The following is a 25450-nucleotide window of genomic DNA, read 5'->3' on the forward strand; positions in this document are numbered from 1 at the left end:
AGGTCCTCCATTTAACAGCTGTGCTGCCTGAGCAATCCAGAAATTAGAAAGACAGCAATGAGTTGCAAATCTAAATTTCTCATGGGCCCAGACTGGATCAGTGCCCCCTCCCCAACACGTCAGCTCTATAGCCAGAGAAGCAGAAACATTTAGTGAAAAATGGCTGCTCCCTAGTCCCGTGGTGATGATGTGAATGGGGATGCAGGTGCAGGTGGAGACAGATAGAGAAAACCTGGGGACAGGGCATATGGGGAAATATGCAGTATAAGAAATCTGGAGTTTAATTGTTAATGAAAGTTCTGTTACTGTTTTGTCAAAAGAGCAAAAAAAAAAATTATTTTCTTGAGTGTCAAAGCTCTTAACCACTCTTGTTCTGAGAAAATGTTGACAGGAGACTAAAGCAAGTTTTGGTAAGTTATTGGTTGAATTTCAGCTCTCATAACTGATTTCTCAAACGGGTACAATTAAAATATAACCCTGCCGAGAGGATCCTGGGAAGATCACGGAGCAGGAAAGCAACAGGGATCTATCTCCTCACCTAGACTACAATTGCACTGGCAACTGACTGTCTGATATAACTATTTTAGAAGTCTGCAGTCCATTAAAGGCTGGCAAGTTCCAGGGGAAGGCTAGGGCAGTAAATTGCAGTTAATTTCAGTCAATTTCAGCTCTTAGCACAGTAGCAGCTGCCCATCCCCCACCCCCATCCAGGTGGTAGACAGCTGTGCCTGAGTTCCTGGGGCAGCTTACACACAGTCTGTGGGAACCCGGGTGGGCAAAAAGGACCCTATCCTCCAAATAACAGGGGTCTGTGCTCTGACTGCTGATTGCTACCTCTAATCTCACAGTCACAAAGAGGAGAGTCCCTCCTAGTAATGCAAAACCTACCAAGATAAAATCATGAAGGAGTAGACAGTTTGAATAGATCTATGACTAGTAAGGAGTTTGAATCAGTAATCAAAAATATTCAGGCAAGGGATGCCTGAATGGCTTAGTCGTTAAGCATCTGCCTTCAGCTCAGGTCATTATCTCAGGGTCCTGGGATTGAACCCCATATTGGGCTCCTTGCTCAGTGGGACCCACTCCTCCTGCTTGTGTTCCCTCTGTGTGTGTGTCTCTCTGTCAAATAAATAAATAAAATCTTTTTTTAAAAAAATCTTCAGGCAAAACAACAACAGACTCTGGACCCGATGGCTTCACTGGTGAATTCTACCCAATACTTAAAGAACTAATACCAATTCTTCTCAAAATTTTTCAAAAACCAATGATGAGGAGGGAATACTTCCTAAATCATTCTATGAAGTCAGCATTACCCTGATACTAAAGCCCCAGACGAAGACACTATAAGAAAATTACAGACCGGGGCGCCTGGGTGGCTCGGTGGGTTGGGTCGCTGCCTTCGGCTCGGGTCGTGATCTCGGGGTCTTGGGATCGAGTCCCGCATCGGGCTCTCTGCTCAGTGGGGAGCCTGCTTCCCTATCTCTCTCTCTCTGCCTGCCTCTCCATCTACTTGTGATTTCTCTCTGTCAAATTAATAAATAAAAAATCTTAAAAAAAAAAAAAGAAAATTACAGATCAACATCCCTTATGGACATTGATGAAAAAATCCTCAATGAAATACTAGCAAGCTTAATTGAGCAACATATTAAAAAGATTTTATACCGTGACCAAGTGGGACTTATTCCTGGAATGCAAGGATGCTTCAACATATGAAAACTGATTGATGTAATACATCTTCTTAACAGAATGAAGGGAAAAAACATACACGATCATCTCTGTTGTTGCAGAAAAAGAATGGGACAGAATTAAACAGTTATTCATGATAGAAATCCCCCAAAAAATAGGATTAGAAGGAAATGACCTCAACATAATAAAAGCTGAATATTAAAAACCCACAGAATTTACAGAACTAGAAAAAATAATCCTAAAATTTATATGGAACCACAAAAGACCCCAGATAGTCCAAGCAATCTGGAAAAAGAAGAGCAAAACTGAAGGGATCATAATCCCAGATTTCAAGATACACAACAAAGCTGTAGTAATCCAAACAGCATGGTACCGGCACAAAAATAAACACACAGAAAAAATATATAGACACACAGACCAATGGAACAGGATGAAAGCCCAGAAATAAACCAATGATTATATGGTCAGTTGATCTTCAACAAAGGAGGCAAGACTATGCAGTGGGAAAAAGACAGTCTCTTCAAAAAATGGTGCTAGGAAAAAAGAGACAATATCAAGAGTAACAGGGCAGCCCACTGAATTTGAAAACAATATTTGCAAATCATCTATCTAATAAGGAATCAGTACCCAGAATATTTACAGAAATCCTAAAACTAACAACAACAAAAAATGCAAACAGCCTGATTTTAAAATGGACAGAGGGCTGGGGCATGTAGGTGGCTCCGTTGGTTAAGCATCCCACTCTTGATTTCTGCTCAGGTCATGATCTCAGGGTCGTGAGTTTAGACTCCATGGAGGGCTCTGTGCTGGGTGTGGAGCCTGCTGAAGATTCTCTCTCTCCCCTTCCCCCCCAATCCCTGCTTATCTGCACTCTCTAAATACATACATACATACATACATACATACATACATAAAATGGACAGAGGACTTAAACAGACCTTTCTCCAAAGAAGATTTGCAAATAGCCAAAAAAGCACACAAAAAGATGCTCAGCATCACTAATCATGAAAGAAATGGAAATCTAGTGAGATACAACCTCACACCCGTTAGGATGGTTACTGTCCAAAAAACCCCCAGAAAACAGGTTATGAGGGCAATTTGGCTGGGACATCTGTCACCCCACTAATCGCCAGGATCGATGAGGCTGATCTGACAGGCTAGGCAGGTGTCACTTCCTCACCCTCACCACTCTACGTGCTCGCTCCATGGAAGAGGATGCCCTTCCCCCATAGAGGAGGACCGTTCTTCCGGTCAAGGGTATACCAGTAGCTTTGTTCCCCTGCTAGGAGCTCCAAACGAGCTCTCGGGGTCCATTTGTAGGAGAATGTCATAGAGTCAAGCTTCCAAGGTTCCAGACACAGCTAGATGACGTGCCACATGTGGCTGTCTGCCTTTCAAAAACAAACAAACAAACAAAAACAAAAAGCAAAACCCAGAAAATGAGCGGAGAAATTAAAACCTTTGTGCTCTGTTGGTGGGAAGGTAAATTGGTACAGCATGGTGGAAAATAGTTTAGCGCTTCTTCAAAAGACTAAATATAGGGGGATCTGGGGGCGCAGTCTGTGGAGCATATGACTCTTGGTTTGGCTCAGCTCATAATCTCAGGGTCGTGGGATCGAGCACGGCATCAGGGTCTGCTCTCAGTGTGGGCTCTGCTTGAGATTACTTCTCACTCTGCCCTTTTCACTCATGCTTTCTCTTTCTAATAAATAAAGAAATCTTAAAAAAAAAAACCCTAAACATAGAATTACCATATGGTCCAGGAACCCCACTTGTGGATATGTATACACCCAAAAGAATTGAAAGCAAGTTCCTGAAGAGCTACGTGTACAGCAAATTCAAAGCAGCACCATTCACAATAACTACCCAACCCAAGTTCCATGACACATGAATGGATACGCAAAATGTCGTATATACATACAATGGAATATTGTCCGACCTTAAAAAGGAAGGAAATTCTGACACTTGCGACAGCATGGATGAACCTTGACAATGTTATACCGAGTGAAATAAGCCAGCCCCAAAAGACAAATTCTGGATGATTCCATTTTTGAGGCACTTAGTTATCTATGAGGGGTCAAAGTCATAGAGACAGAAAGCAGGATGGTGATTGCCAGGGACTGGAGGGAAAGAAGGAGAAAATGGAGAGTTACTATCTGCTGCACAACATCACAAATGAGTTGATACCACCTGAACTGTACACTTAAAAATGGTTATGGTACTGGGTGGGGGGTAGGGAGAGGGTGGTTGGGTTATGGACACTGGGGAAGGTATGTGCTATGGTGAGTGCTGTGAAGTGTGTAAGCTTGGCGATTCACAGACCTGTACCCCTGGGGCTAATACTACATTATATGTTAATAAAAAATAAAAAATTTAAAAAATATATAAAATGGTTATGGTAAATTTCCATGTTCTGTATCTTTTACTGCAATAAGAAAAAAATGGAAACGAAATCGGAAAAACAAACAAAACCACAAGAAAAGCAACCGAACACCACAGGCAAGCTGGGAGGGGGATAAAACATGGAAGAATAATATTTATTTATATTATGTTTTAGTTCAGAAGTCCACAAACTATAGCATGTGATAACTATGTGTATATATTATATATTAATATGCATCTCATGCCCTACGGAGGTCTACCCAGATGCCCAGGAAACATCCCTGAACTTGAGATCTTCTTCCTCTTGCCTCTGTGTGAGGAGGAAACGCATTTGGTGACAAGAAAGTCATGGTCAGGTGTGAAAGAGGGAGAAGATGGATTCATCTTTGCATTCACCAGTGCAGTGGAGCAGCTGAGAATTATATCCCCCCACGCCCAAATGACTAGTTTAAATGAACTGCACATAGGGGTGCCTGGGTGACTCAGTGGGTTAAAGCCTCTGCCTTCGGCTCAGGTCCTGATCTCAGGGTCCTGGGATCAAGCCCCGCATCGGGCTCTCTGCTTGGCGGGGAGCCTGCTTCCCCCCCGACCCCCCGCCTCTGCCTGCCTCTCTGCCTACTTGTGATCTCTGTCTGACTTGTGAAATAAATAGATAAAAAATCTTTTTTTAAAAAAAGACTTTTTTAAATGAACTGCACCTGAACAAATGCAATAAATGAGGCTTTGCCTGGGACCCTGGACACATTCCCTGAACTTAAATTTGACCTAATGATCTTTAACAACGTAAAAAAAAAAAAAAAAAAAAAGAAAAGAAAACCTCTTGAACATGGAGGCAGAAAACTGACTTTTTTTTTTTAAATAATCTTTTTATTTTGAAATCATTGTTGGTTCATAGGAAGTGACAAAGACAGTAGGAAGAGGTCCCAGGTTCCCTTTGCCCTGTTCCTCCCAGTGGGTACCTCTTACCCACAGTCTCAAAATCAGGAAATGAATACCAGGACAATGTGTGTGTGTGTCATTTTATCACCCATGTAGATCTGTCGTAATCACCTCTGCACACAAGGTTCAGAGCTGTTCTGCCAAGGCAAAGACCTCCCTCCTGCCACTCCTTGATAGCTATACCTGCTCCCTCCCACTCCCAACCCCATGTCGCCCCTGACCACAGGCACCCACTAATTCATTCTCCTTCTCCATCACCTTGAGGAGACCGATGAGTTTTATTTTATTATTTTTTTTAAGATTACTTATTTTTAGAGAGAGAGAGGGAAGGCGTGTGTGTGTGCCCAGTGGGAAGAGAGGGGTACAGAGAGAGAAAAAGAGACAGAGAACCTAGAGCACACTGACTGCCCTCTGAGCGTGGAGCCCGACTTGGGGCTCCCTCTCATGACCCTGAGATCATGACCTGAGCTGAAATCAAGCATTGGACACCCGAGCGCCCTGAGACTGAGTTTTATCTTTATTTATTTATTTTTAAAGATTTTATTTATTTATCTGACAGATCACAAGTAGGCAGAGGGGCAGGCAGAGAGAGAGAAGAGGAAGCAGGCTCCCTGCTCAGCAGAGAGCCCAATGTGGGGCTCGATCCCAGAGGATCGGGACCTGAGCCGAAGGCAGAGGCTTTAACCCACTGAGCCACCCAGGTGCCCCTAAGACTGAGTTTTAAATCCAACTTTTGGTCCTGCCCAGCTGTGCGACCTGGGATGAGTCACATTGTCTTTTCTGGACTTTGTTCATTTCACCCATAATAATAAGAGGTTGGACTACATCAACATTTCGCTCAAATTTCAGTAGGAAGATAGGATCCCAAAGCTCCACAAGGATTGTGAGAAGGAAAACGGGTTTATGTTGACATAAACTGCACCCAAGCAGTTCCTTAACCTAGTGTCTCTCTTGATGGGACTTTAGAGCTTTGCTTTCGAGGTGGCTGTGAGCATGGTGGTGACAGGGTGAGTCAGTCAACAAAGAGGGACGTCTGCCACACGGGCATTACTCTAGACTTCGGATGGGACCAGGGACGTGGCAAAACATGGTCCCTGAGGAGGCTGGGTGCAGAGCTAGGAAATAGAATGTAAACACGTAAGCACACAGAGAAACAAGAGCCCTTCCTGTCCTGGGAAGCACGGTAAGGAAGAGAGTGCGGCGCTGTGAGTGTCACAGAGTGGGGTGGTCAGGGAAGGCTTCTCGGAGAAGGTAACAGCTGAACTGGAACAAGCGTGATGAAAAGGTGGCCACCATGTGAAGACTGTGGGAGAACTTGAGGGGAGGGGGACAGATCCAAGCAGAAAGGCGGTCAGATACCCTGAACCAGGCTTATCGGGACAGTCAAGGCTCAGAGAGACGGCCACCATGGCTGGGATGCAGCGAGGAGGGAGGGGAGAAGTAAGAGGTGATTTTGGAGGGGATGGGAGGGGCCACACCTGGTGTGTCCTGCAGGTCAAAGTCAGGGGGTGGATTTTATTCTGACTACAAAGGGCAACGAGTAGAGGCTTCCAAGCAGCGAAATGATGTGTCCTATGTGAGCTTTAGAAAGCTCTCCCTGACTTCAGTGTGTAGGATGAACAGAAGGGACAAGACGGACACGAGAGCAGCAAGACAGTTAGAATGTCCCTGGGATGGCCTAGGCTAGACCTGACTGTGTTTCGGTCCATCGCTAGGACAGTGAAATGGAGAAAAGTCGTATGGGTCTAACATGGAGGCAGGACGAGAGGATAAGAGACAGAGGGAAGTCACAATCCCTGGTTTCAGGCCTCTGCAGCTGGCCGACTGCCATCTATTTAGGATGGGACAACTTGGGAAGGACTAAGACTTGGGGCCGGCTGGAAGGAAGTAGAACCTAGCGGTGGCCGTGCCGTCTTCCTCCAGTGTCCCCGTGGAGATGTTAGGTAGCCGAAGGGGAGTTAAAGACAGACATCTGCAGTTCAAAGGAGACGTCTCAGCCCCAGATAAAGATTTGAGACCCATCGGGCAGTAGATGGTTTCTGACGACACAGAACCTGATGACAGCCACTCTGGATGGGAGTGAAGGTAAGGACAGAGCGAAAGTCAACTCGGGTCCCTCAGGTCAGCTATCATTCAGAGATGGCGGAGGAGGGGAGAGTGAAGGAGCTTGACAGGGAGCTGAGGGCGAGTAGGAGGAAGCCCAGGGAGGGTAGCATCAGGGACATCTGGAAAACAAAGTTTTTCAAGGAGGAAGTGACCAAGTGTGTCAAATGTCACCGACGGACTGAGTACATGAGGTTGGAGAACTGATTTTTGACTTCGGCAAAATGTAGGTCAGTGGTGGCATGGACAAGAGAGTCACTGCAGGTCAACGACGGGGACAAAGGGCTGGCTGGAGCGCGATGGGACAGGATGTAGTGGGGGAGGGGCACGGAACAGTGGGCACGGGAATGAGGGTACCACGGCGGGGCTTCAATAAGACGGGCGATGAGGCGTACTTATGCCCAGAGGATAATGACAAAGGTCCACTCGGGAGGGAGAAATGGCTGATGAAGCATCACTCGGGGGATGAGGTACTGAGAGGGAACAAGGGGTAGAGCCCAGCAGGGGGACGTCACCGAGGTTGGGGGGTGGGCGGTGTCAGGTGGCTCTCCTGTGACTGTATCCATTTCTGTCTCTGAAGTCCGTGGCACCATCCCCAGCTGGAATAGAGGCCGAGAGTGTGGAAGATGCGGAGAGTAGAAGACAGGCATCAGCCATCTCAAGAATGAGGATGGGAAGCTTCTAGGGGGGTGTTGGAGGAGTTGAGGGCCCGCTTGAGATCTACAGTTTGGATTCTAAAGTGAGCCCAACCGTCCAGGTGTGCTGGTTCTTAAGCAAAACCTGGACCCAACCAGAGTCTGCGGTTTTGCCAGGAGAGTATCATGGGTGGAGGGGGGTGGGGGGAGAGGCAGGGTCGGGGGAGAGGCAGGGCGGTGATGATCAGGCTGGATCTAGGTCTCCAGGCTGGGTGAAGAGGTGAGCGACGCGTGGCGCCATACGGGGCAAATGGCCCTGCATGGGGGCTAAGGCTCAGAGGGCTCAGGGGCTCAGAGAACAGCTGCCCTGGGGCTAAGGCAGTATCTGAGCTGGAAGACTAGGAGGTAACCTTTGGGGCTGGAGGTTTGATGGATGACACGCTGGAGTGTGTGGCTGATGGTGGGGGGGTGAGGGGTGGAGGTGAGGCTGTTGCAGTCAAGGGCGATCTGTGAATTCTTTGACCTCCTTAGCCCTCCCCACATGGGAGTCCGAGAGCTACATCCTACCAGAGCTGGGAGCGATGAACCTCTCCACCGTACAGAGAAAATGAGACCCAGGGATGCCGGTGCCGGAAACCTCCAGATCAGAATCCGGAGTTCTAAATCTCAGCCTCAGGGTGGGGGAGATTCTTGTTGCTGCCATCCCAGTCCCCCATCCCCAACTTGCCCCCTGCTGCACAGCTTTCCCCTGCGCACCCCCTCCTCTCGGGAAAGTCTCCTGCATACACAGCCCCAAGGAGTGCCCTTCTGGTTTTGACCAGGTCACATGTGTCCTTACAAACGTTCGGCGGCAGATCTGCACCCTCGTTCTGTCGTTCACCCTCCCAGTTAATTATTTTCTTTCGTTCATTCACTCATTCATTCATTCATTCATTCATTCTGTGATTCCATCTTTCATCGTTCTTTCGCTAGCTTCGATCTGTTAAACCAGGTGCGAAGGAGGAGTTCTCAGCCACTGGGAAATTGTCATCCACCCGACCAACCCTCCAGACTCCCGATGTGGATGGCCTGCCTGCCAGTCCCAGAGCTGCCTCAGCTAACATGTGGGGATCACATGTCCTCAAACGCCTGGCAGGTGTCCAGGCTTTCGCCTGCCCGCTGCTCATCTCATCCCTGACTGCCTACGTCGTATGTGTGCCAAATGTCGGAGCTCTTCCAACCTCTCCCCCATAGCTGGCCTCATATATGAACTGCTGTCGACCAAAGTCCACAAGGCGAGTCTTCATAAACTTCTAAAGCTGCCTATTATCTCCATTAAAAAAATCTTTTTTTTTTTTTAAAATCCAAGGAAGCAATCCTTGCTCCTTGGAAAAAAATATGACAAAGTGGGGCGCCTGGGTGGCTCAGTGGGTTAAAGCCTCTGCCTTCAGCAGAGGACCCTGTCGTGATCTCAGGGTCCTGGGATTGAGCCCCGCATCAGGCTCTCTGCTCAGCAGGGAGCCTGCTTCCTCCCGTCTCTCTGCCTGCCTCTCTGCCTACTTGTGATCTCTGTCTGTCAAATAAATAAAATCTTAAAAAAACAAAAAACGACAAAGTACACAAGGTAAAAAAATCCCACGGTGCCAACCACTGTTACAAGTGGGGCAGTGGGTGTGGTTTCATTTGTATCTTTCTAGATCTTTTCTAAACATTCATAAAGGAAAGAAGCATATATATATGTAAATATGCATGATCGAGTATGTATTTACAAATTGAGATCACAGACTATTATTCTGTAACTTGCCTTTTGCCTGTGACAATAAATGATGAGCGCTGTGACAGGCTGGTGCTGCAGATCTCCTTTGTCCTTTTTATTTTTTATTTTTCATTTGACAGACAGAGATCACAAGTAGGCAGAGAGGCAGGCAGGCAGAGAGAAAGGGAAGCAGGCTTCCTGCTGATCAGAGAGCCGGATGCAGGGCTCCATCCCAGGACCCTGGGACCATGACCAGAGCCGAAGGCAGAGGCTTTAAACCACTGAGACATCCAAGTACCCCTCCTTTGTTCTTTTTAAAGGCTGCACTGCACTCACACCGTGGATGGACCTGGCGTTGTGTAATTGGTTCCCATCGATGGCTGCGTAACTGGATTTACACCCCCAGCTACAATGCTGCACTGGACATCTTCCTGGGTTTCTCTGAGCTTCTCTGAAGGCTCCTTCCTAGAACTGGAACTGCTGGGCCATGTGCATTTTCGATTTTAACAGATACCCAGTGCCAGGTATAGCGCCTGACACATAGTAGGAGCTTTGCAAAGATTTGTGGTGGGAAAGGATGCTGCTATGTCACACTTCAGGGTTATACTCTTTCCCCTCCCCGCAGCCATAAGCAGAGACACCTAGAACTGGCTGTTGTCTGCCACCAGGTCCCAGCAAGGCTGGGTTTCAGGGGGACCAGACTTGCCCTCAGGCCACTCTGGGGCTGCTGGGGAGGACTGAAGGGTCTTGTGCCATCTTCGATGAAAGGCGGCGGCATCCAGGCTGAAGAGGTCCTCCTCCTTACGGTCTGCAAAGCCCATTGCTTAATGTGCCCCCCGCCGAAGGTGGGTGTTTACCCAGTGAGGGCAGCATCAGCCCTGGGACTTCTCCACCTGGGGCTACACACACTTGCATGAAGCAGCAAAGACATCTTCCTTCTCCCCCACTCCGGATCAGTCCCAGAAACTCAAGGGAAACTTCTTGTGACTGTGCTCATTCTCCTAACTGCTAACTCTGACATGGTATTGTCCCTAGCTACTGTTCCCCCTCGGGAGCTCTGTCCCCAGCCCCAGCCAGGCAGCCCCTCTCCCTAACATCTCTGGGGCTGGCTGTGCCTTTCCCTCTTCCCAGCCCTGCCACCTCCCTGGGTCATGACATCCTAAGTCTGGGTATTATTGAGAACACTGGTGCAAGTCTGTGAATCTCCTGGTTTATACACTTCACAGCACTCACCATTATTGAGAACACTGGGTATTATTGAGAACACTGGTGCAAGTCTGTGAATCTCCTGGTTTATACACTTCACAGCACTCACCATAGCACATACTCTCCCCAATGTCCATAACCCAACCACCTTCTCCCTCTGCCGCATCAACCCTCAGTTTGTTTTGTGAAATTAAAAGTCTGTTATGTTTTGTGTCCCTCACGATCCCTTCTTGTTTCATTTTGGGTATTATTGAGAACACTGGAGGCGGCATCCCCACCTGCAAACCACTGCCCGTCCTCCTTCCGAGTTTTGGCCAGTGTCTGGGGAGGAAGGCCACTGGCATTCGTGGGCTGCAGGGGAGCAGGGAAAAGATAGGGTCATGGCAGAGGTGGCATCCTTGCCTGAGCTCTGGGACACCAGCACGGAGGGGGTCTTTTTCTCTCTGCGTCTTCCATGCTAGTCCTCTAGCTCCACGTTCTGCTGCAGGCCCCATGCGGACTCATGCCCCGTGAAGACTCTCTCCCGTGATGCAACGACAAATGCTTCTTTCCTCTTAGGGGTTAACCCCACAGATAAGCTCAGGTGGGAGTGCCCAGAACCACACATGGGGCTGGAAGAGGGAGAATCTGCCCTTTCCTCTCCTTCCAGGAGCTTCCAGGGTAGGGCAGGTCAAGGTCTCTAGAGTCCCTGCCTCACAGATGGCCAGCCCCCTCCCTATACTCATGGTGAGAAAGGCAGGAGCTGAGCGCCACATCCCCTGGGCAGAGCAGTGGGAGACAGGATGGGGAAGAAAAGAAGAGTCACTCTCGCATCACCCCCAGCTCCCGGACCAGGCTCTTTAGCATTAAGCCCTGGGTCTGGGTCAAAACATCTGCAAAGATCCTCTCCCAGAGGGTGGTTCACAGATGGATTGTCTGCCCAAGCTCATCACCGACAAATCAATGGTGGGATGTGGGGTTCAGTGGCCTGCCCACACCCCAGCCCCCCAGCGGCACGTGGACTCACTCCCCAGTTACCTCCCCACACAGCCAGAGGCGGACTCTCAGTGACAATCAGTTAAAATTTAGTGAGTACACAGATTATGGGGGGCACAATGGGGTCTTCTCTAGAACCGATGCAGTCAAGTCTCCCAGGAACAGGAGTGCCCTCTAGAAGGTCTCGGAGCTGGCTGTCCAGTCGAAGATGTCTGTATCCCCCAGAAACAGGGTCCTCTCCATACCTCAGCACAGCCGGTCCCACTGTCAGGTACCTGACATGCTCCTCCCGCCAGCCTCTGACATGGGATTGGGGGTGGGGGTGGGGCAGATGCTGACCCTCCAGACCACTGCTCCTGACCAGAGAGGCAGCGGAGGTGGAACCGGGATAGGAAAAGCAATAAGTTAAAACCAGGGACAGCCAGAGACATGGCAGGACAGGTGGGGACATCACAGGAGTCCCAGGAGTCTCTGCAGGCAGGCGGCTGGGGGGCTCAGAAGGCTGGGTTGTTGATGCCCCTGGGCACCCTGGCATATTCTTCGGGACTGAAGCTGTAGGGAGGGGGCGGCTCCATGGGGGGCAGGACAGGTTTCAGAATAATCTGCAAGTGAAAGAAGGGACAGAGTCTTCTCAGGGCCTGGCACCAGCCATCACCACCCAAGTGTTGGCTGTGCATCCCTCCCAGGGAGAAGGGCGACCCCATGGTGGCTGCAAAGCCCCCTCGAGGTCCGGGGGCCTGGTGGTGGAATGACGACCTTGCTATCCCCGTTGCTCTAAGAATCTGGACAATAGGGAGGTCAGGCCGGCTGAGGAATGGAGCAAGGAGTGGGACAGAGACACCCACCTCGCTGTAGGGGGGCGGGGGGTCAAAGGTAGACGTCCTGACCCTCTCTGTGGGGGCAATGGAGGGTGGCTCCGGGGGCCCCTGGTGATCCACTGGGGGGTCCTGCTCTGGTTCTCCACAGCTGCGACAGAACCGCTTAGCCAGGCAGCAGATGCACAAAAGGGGAAAGATGATGAGGAAGGTGATGACGAAGATCCTGGGGTGAGGAACCACCGACATCTCCCTGAGTCCCTGGGCTGTCCCCACCGCCCCTCCCACCCAACCTAGACCACCCCTTGGGCAGGAAGTCCCAGTGCCCCCGCCATGGGTATGCCAGAGGAGCCTGCCCTGGGCTCACCTCAGGGGACTGGAGAAGAGCTCATATTCTTGGCAGCAGCTGTCACCACAGCACTTGAATCCTTTGGGGCACGTGCTGGGGGGGGGGGTAGGGGGGCAAAGAGAGACTATTGGTACCAATGTGGCAGGAAGATCCCAGACTCCCCCAAACTCACCCATGTCCTCTGGGCACAAGCCACCCCCCAGCAGGGTGGGGAGTAGAGGACCTGCTGGGGCCCTGGGGAAGAATCTGGGGCTGGGACTCAGGAGCTGGATTCTAGGCTCACTACTTGTGCCAAGTCACACTCCCTTCTGGGTCTCAGTCTCCTCATCTACGAAATGGGTGTAATCAATGTCCTATAGACTTCAGCAGGCAGGTGGGGGGGCGGAGTATTGTGGAGAACCCTTTTTGATGCCCATGGACTAAGAGGTGAAAAGGAGTGTGTGTTCCTGGAACATCCAGGCTAACTTTTTTTTTTTTTTTTTTTTTAAGATTTTATTTCACAGGGGGAGAAGATCATAAGTAGGAAGAGAGGCAGGCAGAGGGGATGGGGAAGCAGGCTCCCTGCTGATTCAGGGCTCCTGAGATCTTGACCTGATCCAAAGGCAGAGGCTTAACCCATTGAACCACCCAGGCGCCCCTCCAGGGCTGACTTGATGGAAACATTCATCCGCTCAGGGACCAGGCCACCTAAGCCCCTCCTCATTGCGCTCAGGCTTTCGGGTATTTACGTTTTAAGATGGGCACAGGCGGGTTTGCCGGCCCCACTCCCCGGGGGTGGGGTGGGTACCCTCCAAGGAGAGACTGCCTGAGACCCAGAGAGGGCGGAAAGAGGGGCGGGGATTAGACTTCAGACACGCCCATAAGTGCGACTCCGCCCCGCTTGGCTGGAGGAAGAGGGCGGGGAGTGGGGGGAACGGGGAAACCCTCTTCCGCAAAAAAGGCAGTGGGTGAACTTGACAAACGAAGTGACTTTCTGCCCCACACCCCCCATGAAGGCAAGTAGAGGACGACTCGCGGTGTCTCCACCCCAGACTGGAAGTTATAGCCCAAACCCCAAACTTACAAGAAGAGTCCACATTTGGCAGCAGCCTGTGGAAGAAAAGAGGCAGAGGTTGGGGGGGTCATAAACCGGGGAGCGGCATCTCTACCCACCTGCTGCCCGGTACCTGAGAACCTGCAGCAGGTTCCCAGTAGATCAGCACCCTCCCAGATCTGTGACCCGAGCCCCACCTGACACGGGGCACCCCCAGCTCTTTCTCTAGGCACCACACCCGCTCACCCCCAGGTCTGTAAGCTCACGCCTCTTACCTCCCCTCCAGGCCATCTCCTTTCCATGCCTCATCTACAATCAGGGGCACCAGCAACTCCTTTCATCCCATCACTCCCCATACCGCAGGCCAAGTTCCTACCCAGCCAATCCCATCACCAAAAACCTTGCTGGAGACTCCCCTTCAGTGGTCCCTGGTGCCTGGACCCCCAGCAACCAGTCTCTCTTCTTTGCCCTCTTGCACGCACACACACACACTGGGAGTTCCCTGAACACTCCTGGCTGTTTTACACCAGGGAAGGCCCTCTTCCTCCTGCCTTCCTCCTTCACAACCAGCCAAACCCCTATTCTTCTTTCGGATCTCTGCCTGGCTGCCTGGCAGGGGGGGTGGGGTGGGGTTCTCTGCTCTTTGAAGCCACCCAGACCCTCCTCTCCGGGCCCAGCTCCCTCCCTTCCTCTTCTGCACCAGTTCTGTGGGGGCATCTCAGGTACGGGTCCAGAATTTAACCACAGGAGTAGCAATGATGTATAAAACCCTTGCCTGAAACAGTCTTACCCCAGGTATCTGTAAAGCTGGCTCCTGCCCCCCACCATCTTATTGAAAACTCCATCTCCTCCCCGCCAGCACCCCCACCACATTCTTCTACAGCGCTCCTATCCACATCTAGCATACTCTAAGTTTCCCCTTGTCTTGTGCATTGGGTGTCTCATCAGAAGAATATAAACTCCGGGAAGGCAGGCATTTTGGCCTGTCATCACTGGTGAAAAACCCATCCGCCACAATGTGCGCAGAATGAATGGAAGAGCCTTCACTTATTACCTGGTTTCATTTCCTCCTCGTTGCTCCCAGGCTGCTCCCAGACTGCAGGGAGGGCGGAGGGGGGGAATGCATGGGTGGGAACCGAGGAGGGAATGGGAGTTTATCTGTCACTCCACCCCAGCCTCGGGGGACAAAGAACCACAATAAGAAACACATGTCGACCTTGGCAACAAGACTATGAAGTCTTCATACCTTGACTTGAAATAACTCAATCACCTTTCAAATACTAATGACAGTAAAGCCAAGAAATCCAATTGACAGCCAGTAACGCATGGGCTGGTTCCCCATTCCGGGCTCAGGTCCTTCCGGAAGCCTCCCTCCCATAAGCCTTGGCCCCGGGGGGACTAGAGCAGGAATCAACCCCCAAAGGCTGGCCCAGAGAGGTCTGGAGCTTCACAGCACACAGAGGCACCTGCAGAGCTGGGGACAGACTAAGGGGTCCAGGCACTTGGGGGTACCCTCTTCCCTCTCCAGATTTCAGACCCTGTCTCTCCCCACTCTCCAGGCCCCAACTAAGAAGGACAGAAAACGAACAGGTTTAATAAATTAATCTTGAGTTGGTGTTTGGGAGGGTAGATCTCTCGAATTCTCTTCCCCCACTTTAAACTGGGATCATCTTGTCTGAAGTGGCTCAGTTTTGAGTTTCACTGAGCATTAGCATGGTCCTGGGAGCCTAAGCTTCCAGACACCTGCAGCAGGGATCCTGTCAGCCCCTGCTGCCTGAAGTTGCTGGGAGGAATCAAGAGGATGCTCAGCCCAGGGCTGGCGCCCAGGTTTGCCTGGCGGCTGAGGAGGAGGAGCGCCAGGGCTTGGGGGCAGAGCCCCATGAGGCAACACGTTTGTGTGACTGTGCCCTGTTCTGGGGAGGGAGCCCGGGATGTCGCTGGCATTCTTTAGTAGAAGTGAAAAATTCCCATTCTAGGCCCATGTCAGTTGCCAGGATGATCTCCCATCCCAGACGGGACAGATCTCCCACAACATTTTCGGAGTTTAACAGAGAACAGGAGGAATGAGGGGATGCATAAACCCTGCGACCTGCTCAGAATCACTAATTTCAAAGGTCAAGGCAGCCTTGGGTCCAGCAGCCAGATCAAATCCTGCCCAGGCTGGAATCCTACTGCTACTCCCAGGAGGGGTGGAAGGAGCCTTCTCTCCCCTAAGGCACAAACAGACACAGTCCCAGAGAGGGCGAGAGCTTCCCCCAAGGTCACCCAGCACTAGAGGAACAGGGTTAGGGTGACAGGCTGGCCAGGCATCCAGGCCTCAGGCCCCCCTAATTCCCGCTTTCTGACGCGGCGGGAAGAAGCGGGAAGGACAAGCCCTGGCTAATAGGAGGGTCAAAGTCCCCACTCACAGCGAGGCACGAGGTGTCAGACGGTGGTGGGCAGGGGTGGGGTCCCTCTACACGGTCCCCCCGCAGGCGACAAGAGCCCAGACCTTCTCAGGGACTCCCCGGCTGCCCCCCCATCCACCTCCCCGGCAAAAAGAGAAAGGAAGTCGCTAATTGCGTTCGGTCACGAGGAAATCCTGACAATGGAAGGTGGTGACCGGGTTCCAGAAGTAGGCCCCTGACCCACAAGGGTAGGGCCCTGAATGTTCTATACTTTCACCTCCCAAGCGCTCACCTGTTGGGGGCCGGTCAGCAGACCGAACAGCAAAGTGGGTACGAGGCCGGGGACCCAGGTGTCGGACATCCTGGCACGGGGGCCGAGGAGCTTCCGTGTGTAGGTGGAGGAGGGGAGAGGCGGGGCAGCGACCTCTCCCACTTCAGTCCACCTATGGGGCCCCGCCTGGGGATGGAGGTGGAGCTTATGCACCCGCGAAGGGCAGGACTAGGGGCAGGAAGGGGGAGGAGGAGGGGAGGAGAGGGGAAAAGATCGGGTTTGGGTATTGCGAGTTGGGAGGTAGAAGAAGTTAACCGGTTTAAAAAAAAAAAAAAATGGGGTCAGTTCTCGAGCTACTCCTTGCTCGCCCCCGCCCCTCCCCTCCTAAGTGGCCCCGGGCTTGAGGGAGGTAGTGCTGGGCCGGGCCAGGAGTGGAAAGGATGCGGGCAGAGCGAACCGCCCACTTCAAACCCCTTCCCATCTGGGCTTGCGGGGGACAGAGGTTGAGGGAGAGGGAGGCCCGGGAGTGGTTTGAAGGCATTGTATGGGGGCGAGGTATCACCTTTTACCTTTTTTTTTTTTTTTTTTTTTTTGGCCAAGAAGAGAGGGAAGGGCGGCTTGGTTGATATCAGGAGCATAACATTAGTACATTTGTGTCCCCCCAGGGTCCCCTGCAATCCTGGGAGGATGTGTTCGTACACTTCCTTTATTTGACTCTAGGGGAAATTGAGGCCCAGGGTTCGGAGACTCGCCCCCTGGCTCGGCAGCTGCGGGAAAAGCGGAAGCTAGGCTAGCAGGGGCGCGGCCCAGCAGGCCCATCCGGATTCCTGGAAAGACCCCGCGGAGGCGGTCCCGGCTGGGAGAGCGGGATTCCCACCCTCAGCGGCCGCGCCCCAGCCCTCCAAGGCGCGCTGTGCTTCCCGGGTCCCGCCGGCAGGTGGCAGCATCGCCCAACGCCGGATTCCCACGGAGCTGGGCTGCGCTAAGCTGGGTCCCGAGTTAGGGTTTCCCTGAGCACCCGCCCAAGGGGAGCTGACTGGTGGGCGGAGTGGAAGGCCGCCTCGGGGGTCATAGGCGCGGGGTGAGATCCAGATGTCCAAACACGGAGGAGATGTATGGACTCCGTGCCGGAGCAGGAGAGATGCGGCCCGGACCCCTGGGGAGGGGGTGCAGTGGAGATGGTGGATGGGGGTGCTGTTCCCAGGCCGGGGGAGACGAGGAAGGGCTCCCGGCAGGAAGAGCTTTTTAGGCATCCCCTACCGCGTCTCAAGTCTGACTTTGCCACTGAAAAAGATCCCCAACTTAGTAGGGATGGTCAGGCTTCCTCCTCTAATGTCATTTATTTTTTCCTTTTTCTCTCACCGCTTTCTTTTTGCCTCTGTTCTCATCTCCGCCCGTCTTCTGTAACTTCTCCTTGTCTCTCCCCATTCCTCCGGGTCCGTCCTCCTGTTTGTTCTCCCCCATCGCTGTCTCCGAGCGGTTCCTCTCCATCTCTGCGTGTTGGCTTGTTTTCCCATCTCTGTGAATCACTGTCTCCCTTGGAGTCTGTTTCTCTCTCTGTGTGTTTCTATTTCCTTTGTCTCTGATTTGGTCCTGTGTCTCCCCGACTGTATTTCTCACCAGCTCCCTAGTCTCTCTCTCTCTGTCCCTCTTTCCCTTTCTCTGTTTCTCATTATCTGTTGGCTTTTTTTTTTTTTTTTTTTTTTTTTTTTGCCCCTAAGGACAGAATCTTCCAGTCTCCTGATCCAAGTGAAATCAGTGTCTGGCCCCACAAAATGTCCTCTATTTCCAGTTCCTGGTGACTCTAAGTTTGGCGAAGGTCATGGCCAGGGGCATCTCTTCCCTCCTACCCATGCAGTTGGCCCTGGCCCCCGCTAGCCCTTTTACCAAGGAGGGGGCCTAATCCATCAAGTCCTGGAACCTTCTCCTAGCAACAACCACACTGCTGTCTCCTTAGTGAGATTGCTGCTAACCCGGGCTTTCCTCCTGACCCTCTCTCCCCCCTGCCCCTGCCCTGTAGCACCAACACCCCTGGCTGGGATCCCCTACCACTCTGTCCAGACCTGGAGTCCCACAGAGGCATGGCCTTTAGGGGAGATGAAGATGGATGAGCTCCAGGCAAGAGGCTATCGTGGGGAGTGCAATGATGGAGCTGAGAAGGGGATGGAGGACTTTGGGGGAGTGGATGTGGAAGACTGCGAGGACTGAGGAGGTGAAGGGACCAGTGCCACGAGCGGCAGCCAGAGGGCAGGAGGCTGGCATTGCCAGACAAAACACAGGATGCCCAGTTAGATGAGAGTTTCAGATAACTGAAAAAAAATTTTTTTAAGATTTTATTTATTTATTTATTTGACAGACAGAGATCACAAGGAGGCAGAGAGAGGAGGAAGCAGGCTCCCCGCTGAGCAAAGAGTCCCATGCGGGGCTCGATCCCAGGACCCTGGGATCATGACCTGAGCCGAAGGCAGAGGCTTTAACCCACCGAGCCACCCAGGCGCCCCTAAACTGAAAAATTTTTTAGTACGAATATACTAAGTATTCCCGTGCACTATCTGGAACATACTTACACTAAAATTTATGTGCTGCTTATCTGGAATTTAAATGTGACTAGGTGTCCTGTATTTTTGTTACCCATGTTCCTAAAATGTCATAGGCACAGACACTTGAGAACCCCTGTCCCACACACCCCCTCCCCAGTGGGAAAGAGAGGCCTATGGGGCAGAATCCAGAGGGCCTCTGGCACCTGCTTCTTGGTCCCCAGTTTTTTTCATGACACCAACCTGCCTTTCTCTGCACCTTCCTGCAGCTGGGGACAGGGTGGGGACCCGGAGGGGGGTGGTCCCAGCTCAGTCAGGCCAAGAACACCAAACCTCACTGTCAACATGCCAGGGCCCCAGCATTCTTGATGGATGAGATTGGGGTGCGGGGACACCACGGGGCCCCAGACGGAGGAGGCAGGGGCCGTTCTTGGCCAGGAGCAGGAAGGTCCTGCACAGGGACATCATCTTCTGTTCGATACCTCATCTGGCCGCGGGCGGGAAGTGTGTGTTTGCGTGCACGTGTGTGCTTAGGCATGCGGGAGGAAAGGCCTGGAGGCCTCAGGCAGTCAGTGGGTCCCTCTGGATTCCAAGCCAAATTCCATCAGGAGTTTCCCAAGAGCAGCAAAGAAGTCAGAATGTCTTCATTCTCGCTAGCTGCCTCCCCGGCCCAGTCACTGAAGAACGAGCCGATTGTCTGCATGCCACAAGGGCCCAGCTGCAAGGGTCGTGGAGGTCAGCTGGCCCACTTGGTCCCTTCTCAGAGAAGCCAACTGGGGCCTGGAGGGGTGGGAAGGCCAAGTTACTCAGGAGCCTGGGGCTGAATCAGGACCCGAACCACGCACGTCTCAAGACCCCACACCCGCAGGCCACCTCGGAGGAACTGCGGGGTTGCTGCTGTGGAGGGAGGAACTCCTCATGGGGGCTGGGGTGGGAGGTCTTGCCCAGTCCCAAGAGAGGAGGAAGAACCAGGCTGAGTTCTGTGCCTCTCGGCCCCTCCCCTGTACTGTGGTGGACACTGATCCCCATAATGACTCATGGCTGAGGGGCTGGATCTTTCTTTTCAAAGTCTGCAGACCGCTGTTCTGCTCCAGCCCAGCTCTGTCTGTGGGGAGGGACACTACTGTGTGGGTAAGTGTGTCCGTGACTGCGTCATGCTATGTGACCTTAGTCAAGAAGCTCACCCTCTCTTTGCGCCTTAGACTCTCTGTGGAGGGGAATGGGGGGGGGGGAACACTACGCGCTTTGTCACAGGGGTCATCGTGAGGATGACACAAACTGCTCAGTGTTGCATAAATAAATGGTATATTAAATAAATAAATAATAAATGGTAAATAAATGTTCGCTTAGTCATCACAAGCAATAAATGTTTAACTCCTGGCAGAGGAACGGAGCCCAAAGCTCCTTCTCCCCATATCATGTGGAGGCCCAGGGAGGTGCCGCTGCGTCCAGTCCCCTGAGCCAGGCATCAAGTGAGTCCGGGCCCCACCCAAGAGCCAGATGAGAGAGGGCAGGGCCTGGGACCTCCCTCAGAGAGTGACCTGGTGTTGCTGACCGTCCTTTCTAGAGAGCCATGCAGGACTGGTTGTGGTCCTAGTGCTGGGAGCAGAGATTTGAGGAATTCTTTTTGCTCCCCCACTTCTGCTCCTCCACAGCCGGCTGAGCACTACCTGGGTTGGCCTCCTAGTGGGGGCCCACCTCTCCCTCAGGCTGAGAGCCCAGGGGGACTATGCCCGTGCTTATCACAGGTGTCTCCCCTGTCACCGCCTTCATGTGCAGTGACTTCCCTTGCCCCTGCCACCAGCCTTTGCAATGGGTGCTCTCTGTGTCCTCTGTGTTCTCCAGCCACCCCGGGGACCTGTGCGACCCCCCTTTTTTCCTTCTTCCCTCTGTGTGGGCAGTTCTCCCCACCTGGGTCCCCAGACCCCTCCCTGAAACCTGAGAATTTCTTACACATTCTTCAAGTCTCAGCTCAAATACCAGCTCCTCCAGAAAGCCTTCCAGGACTCCATCTTCATACCCAGGCCTTCTCTCTGGGCCTCTCTGCTGGCCCTGGGCCATTCTCCCTAGAAGATACGTATACACGTTCTAATGTTCCCACCAGACTGTGGGGGCTGGCCCAGTTCTGATTCATTTCTCATTTCCCCATGATGCTTTGTTCCAAGTAAACACTGGCTCCGTTGTCACTGAATTGAAACTGGTTGGGGGGCCTCCCAGGGTCAGGGGCCAGAATTCTCTGAGGGGATAGGGAATGAATTCCCAAAATCCTTTTGGGAGGGTGCTCTGATTTTGGGAAGAGGGTTGTCCCAGGCTCTCTGGGCTTCTCATCTCCACCAGCTGTGTTCGGGGTGGTGGTGGGGGGGATCCATGTCTTCTGCTTCTCGCCCCCCCCCCCAAGAGGACACATACCCTCTAAGTGAGTAAGATGGCTCCCTAGGGAAGGAGGAAATCCTATGGAGTGAGGTGCTAGGGATGCTTGGTTCCCTGACCACCTTCCAGGAGGAGGCTGGATGTGTGCTGGGCTGCCAACAGGAATTCTTGGCCATGGGACCAGGATCTGAGACTCCTTCCCAGCATTACTTCGGAAACTGAAGCCCACAAGTCTCTCACTCATGGGGTGATGGGCACAGGGTGGGGAGGTGACTTCTAGAGCTGATCCCCAGTCTGAGCCACCAACCTGTGGGTCAGCAGGGTGAAGGGTGGAGGGCCACCTGACAATGAACGCTGCGGGGGAGCTTATTATCCTAACCAGCAAGCCTCTGGAGGGGCACCGCTAACACTCACCTTCCCAGAGGCTTAGCAGAGACAAAAAACAACATTTCGGAGCCATTATCCTTCCAAAGTGTAGGTTTCCTGGCACGACCAGGGGTGGAGAGAGAGAGAAACACCTCTAACAGGTGGGGTGGAGGTGGGGGCGGGCTGGGGGTGGTGAGCTAATGTCCTGTGGCTGACAGGATGGCCTCTGGAGCAGAGCCACTGAGACCCAGGTAGGAGGGGCTCAGGCCAGACCAAGTTAAAGGTCTTGAGACACCACGCCCCCAATCCCCCACTCCAGGACCCCGCCAGCCCTGGTCCCCTCCCTCTCTTTGGGGCTCTTTCTCCCCAGGGCAGGATTCCCTGACACCCCCCTTTGGCCCCACTCCCACCCCTAGCCTTTGTTGACTGTTTTAGATAGAACCCTGTAGCCAAAGAGAAAAAAATGAATTGGGAATTCCCTAGGGTCCCCCACTTTCTAGCTTTGTTCTAGTTGGTCCCTTGAAAGAGGACCCTCCTGCATCCCGCTTCTGGGTGCCTTTGTGTCAGATCCCGATGTTACCGCGGCCTGGAGTCAGACTTCAGAAGAACTTCCCAGTCCCAAAGAAGCAGGGAGTTCTGGCGGCCCCCGGGGAAAGAGGAGCCCCTCCTCGGGCTGGGCCCATGGATGCGAGGGCCCCTAATGGGTCTGGGGGCTTAGACTACAGTGCAGAGAAGGCATAGCTTGAGACACCCCTGAAGCGGATCACTTCTTAAGGACCTGGTGGGGGTCAGGCAAGGAATGAGGGCGAGCAGAGGGGCGGGAGCAGTGAGGTGGGCTGAGATCACATTCTTCCGGCAACCCAGAGCTCCTCTCAGCAGACACATCATCTGGCCCCTGGCCCAGGACGGACTTGGCCCCAGCTGTGCGCACGCACCCATGTGTGGACGCATGTAGCATGTCTGCTTGTGTGTATACACATGTGCACGTGTGTACACCCACCTCCTCGGCCGATGCGGTGCTCCAACCCACCGTCCTGGCCCCCCTTATCACCAGGCCAGCCGTCAGAGGGCAGCCTCCAGGATCCCCCTCACCCCAGTGGCCCTGTTAGCACCTCCTCCCTCCCTTGTTAGCACCTCCCAGCCCCTCTTCCGCCTCAGGCCCCTGCCATCCCTGGAGAGAGGCCCCGTGGCTCGAAGCCCAGTTCTCATCTTCCCACTCCTCTTGGGCTGCTGTTTTCCTTCTTCTCCCAGCGCTGAAGCCCCCTTTCCTCTCCATCCTCTCTCATCCACGTGGAGAGGTCCTTTCCCCAAAACAGGGAGCCGGGGGGATTAAGTAAGGATCCAGACAGTGGGCCTCCTCCAGGCTGTGGCACCCAGTGAGCCCCTCGGCCTGTCCTGCCTGCAGGATGGGAAGGGGCAAGTCTGGGCAGGAGCCCTGTTCTGGGGGCGGACGCTAAGTCCTGGTGCCCCTGGTGTCATCCTCCCCGGGGTCCAGTCTCCAGCCAGTCTGCAGCCCTGGTGGTGGTGGGGGGGTGATCGAATCTCCCAGCAAGCGGTACCCCAGCGGAGCCTGGGCGGCTGAGTGGGACAGGGTGGTCCTCTGCCCAGAGCCAGGCTGTCAGGCCGCTAGGACTGCAGGTTTCCTCTACAGAAGGGCCCCTTCCTGGCCGGCTTTGATGTGTCTGCGAGGTTAGTGAAGGATGTTTGGCTTCAGGGCCCGGGGCCAGGATAAACTGCCTTTGCCTGCTGGGCCAAACCACTGCCTCCTCACAGCCTGGCTTGCCTGCGTCCCCCGCCCCCCACACCCACGCCTAGGACCTGGCCTCCCCCAAGGCCAGCGCCATCCTGCCCGCCCGCTGCGGCGGGCACCAACAGGCCAAGGTGGCTGCCACCTGTGAGACCACTGGTGGTCAGTGGATGTCCCCATTGCAGAGACGGGCACTGGGCTGCTTTCCTGCCTGCTAGGAGATCTGGCCCTGGCCCTGGGCAGGCGGGGGCGGGGGTGGGGTGAGGTTGACGGTGGAGGGGGCCAGACCCCAGCTCCTATGAAGGGTGGGAGTGAAATGCAGTTTGGGGGAGGGGTATCCACATGGAGCTGGCTGCACGGGCTTCGGCCCTTCCAGATGTGCTGAGACTCCAGATGTGGGGATGACTCAGCCCAGAGTGGGAAGGGGTGGGCGGTCCATACAGGGTGGTGCGGGGGGATGACAAGCAGGGGGAAGTGAGGCCCCTCCAGCAACTGCCAGCTGTTGCTCCCCTTCCTCTAGAGCCCCCAGACTGGGCTGGTGGAGCTGCCGGGAGCTGCCCAGATGTGCAACCTGTGTGCAGATGGGGGAGAGAAGAGTGTGAGGCTCCAGGGCCCGGTCCACTACCTAGGAGGTCGCCCAGAGATCAAGAGACAGAGTCAGAAGGTTGGGGAGGGGGGCCGCAGTGAGTGGGGAGGGGGGTGGGTAGAGGAGTTGGGAGGGAGGATACAGATGGGGGGAAGCTCATAATGAAATTTAGACTCCTCTTGGCTCCTTTGGGGGTGTGGTGCTAGGAAGAAGGTGTGTATGTATGTGTGCGAGCATGACCTTGCTGCTGGAGTGTAGTTTTGGGTGCGGTAGGGGTTAGGGGGTACGGGGTATGGGATAAGCAGCACATCTGACAACTATAAGCTGATTTGTGGGCTGAGTATTAGAAGACTGTGCATGCCGGCTGCGGTGGGCTGCGGGGCTCTGTCTCTGTGGTCTGTACGATGAAGAAAGAACACGGAGATAGTGTCTGTGTGGGGATTGGAGGGGTGGGGGGCTGGGACGGTGTGTGCTTAAGTGATGCTCCCTGTGCCTTTGGGTGTGGTGGGTCAGTCCCTAGGAGCTGGAGAGTCAAGAGGTGTCCCGCATACCAGAGTGGGACTCCAAAGCCCTGGGGCTTCCTCCACCTCTTCCAGCCTCCCCACTGCCTGGGCCCCACCTGGCCTGTGAGATCATTTCTCGCAGCCGAGCAGAGAAGCCCCTGACCTTTGGGGGGGCTAGTGCCCGGTGGGCTGCTGTGCGAGGACCAGGTTTGCAGCTGTGCTGGAAGCCTCTCCCTGCGTCCCTCCGCCAGCTCCGCAGTCCTGGCCTCCTTTCTGGCCTCCAGGTGGGTCCGCTGGCTGTGTCTCTGGCCGCTCCCTGGAGAGCCCCACCTGTGCCAGCTGCCCATGCCAACGTAAACAGGGTACTAAGTGTCTGCGCCGGTGCCCGCCGCGCTGGGCACCGCCTCTCTGCTCTAGGCTCCGCTGTGGTTTGGGTGGCCTCCTCTCGCTGAGTGGCAGGTCCGATGCCCCAGGCCCCATAAACAGGGTTTTCTGGTTATGGGGACCTGGTATGCAGCCGGATAATCAAGTTAATAGGGAGATGACATATTACCACCTCTAAGTGGGGGGGAGGGGGCTCTTGTAACTGGTGCCCCCCCACCCCTCCCAGGCAGCACTGGTGGAATCTTCTATTCCCTTCCCCTTGCTACCCCCCCGCCCCCCAACCCCCTAGCCTGGGATCTTGGCACAGTTCTTGGCACCTACTTTATTTGTGAATGCAAATATCTCCTTAGTGGTGGCCCCCTGGCGTGCTCCTCTTGTGCTGTCCTGTTTGCTCTCTCCTCAGTCCGTGGATAAGCCCTGTCCCCTAAATCACACACATGA

The 25450-nt window shown here is 53.5% G+C and overlaps 1 protein-coding gene and 1 long non-coding RNA gene across 2 annotated transcripts; one reads left to right on the forward strand and one right to left on the reverse strand.

Annotated features, from left to right (window-relative positions):
• Positions 1-6611: 6611 nt before the first annotated feature.
• Positions 6612-12060, forward strand: LOC309852114. Its single transcript, XR_014305078.1, has 6 exons — positions 6612-7580; positions 7691-7849; positions 8277-8422; positions 8718-9019; positions 9801-10643; positions 10707-12060. It is a non-coding gene; the product is annotated as an uncharacterized lncRNA (long non-coding RNA).
• On the reverse strand, positions 11734-16695 carry TMEM92 (transmembrane protein 92). The gene is made up of 5 exons (XM_082708393.1): positions 16538-16695; positions 13889-13914; positions 12844-12918; positions 12507-12702; positions 11734-12263 (listed from the first exon to the last, which is right to left on the reverse strand). The coding sequence occupies exons 1-5, from the start codon at positions 16604-16606 to the stop codon at positions 12156-12158; spliced, it is 474 nt and encodes a 157-aa protein (XP_082564519.1). The 5' UTR covers positions 16607-16695; the 3' UTR covers positions 11734-12155.
• Positions 16696-25450: the final 8755 nt, after the last annotated feature.

Source organism: Mustela nivalis (assembly GCF_964662115.1).
Source record: "Mustela nivalis genome assembly, chromosome: 17".
Classification (NCBI taxonomy): domain Eukaryota; kingdom Metazoa; phylum Chordata; class Mammalia; order Carnivora; family Mustelidae; genus Mustela; species Mustela nivalis.

Coding starts and splice junctions, on each gene's coding strand:
- TMEM92 (XM_082708393.1), bottom strand. CDS start 16,606: ATGTCCGACACCTGGGTCCCCGGCCTCGTACCCACTTTGCTGTTCGGT. Junction 12,703..12,843: donor CTCTTCTCCAGTCCCCTGAG/GTGAGCCCAGGG, acceptor TCCTCACCCCAG/GATCTTCGTCATCACCTTCC. Junction 12,264..12,506: donor CCCCGCCCCCCTACAGCGAG/GTGGGTGTCTCT, acceptor TTTCACTTGCAG/ATTATTCTGAAACCTGTCCT.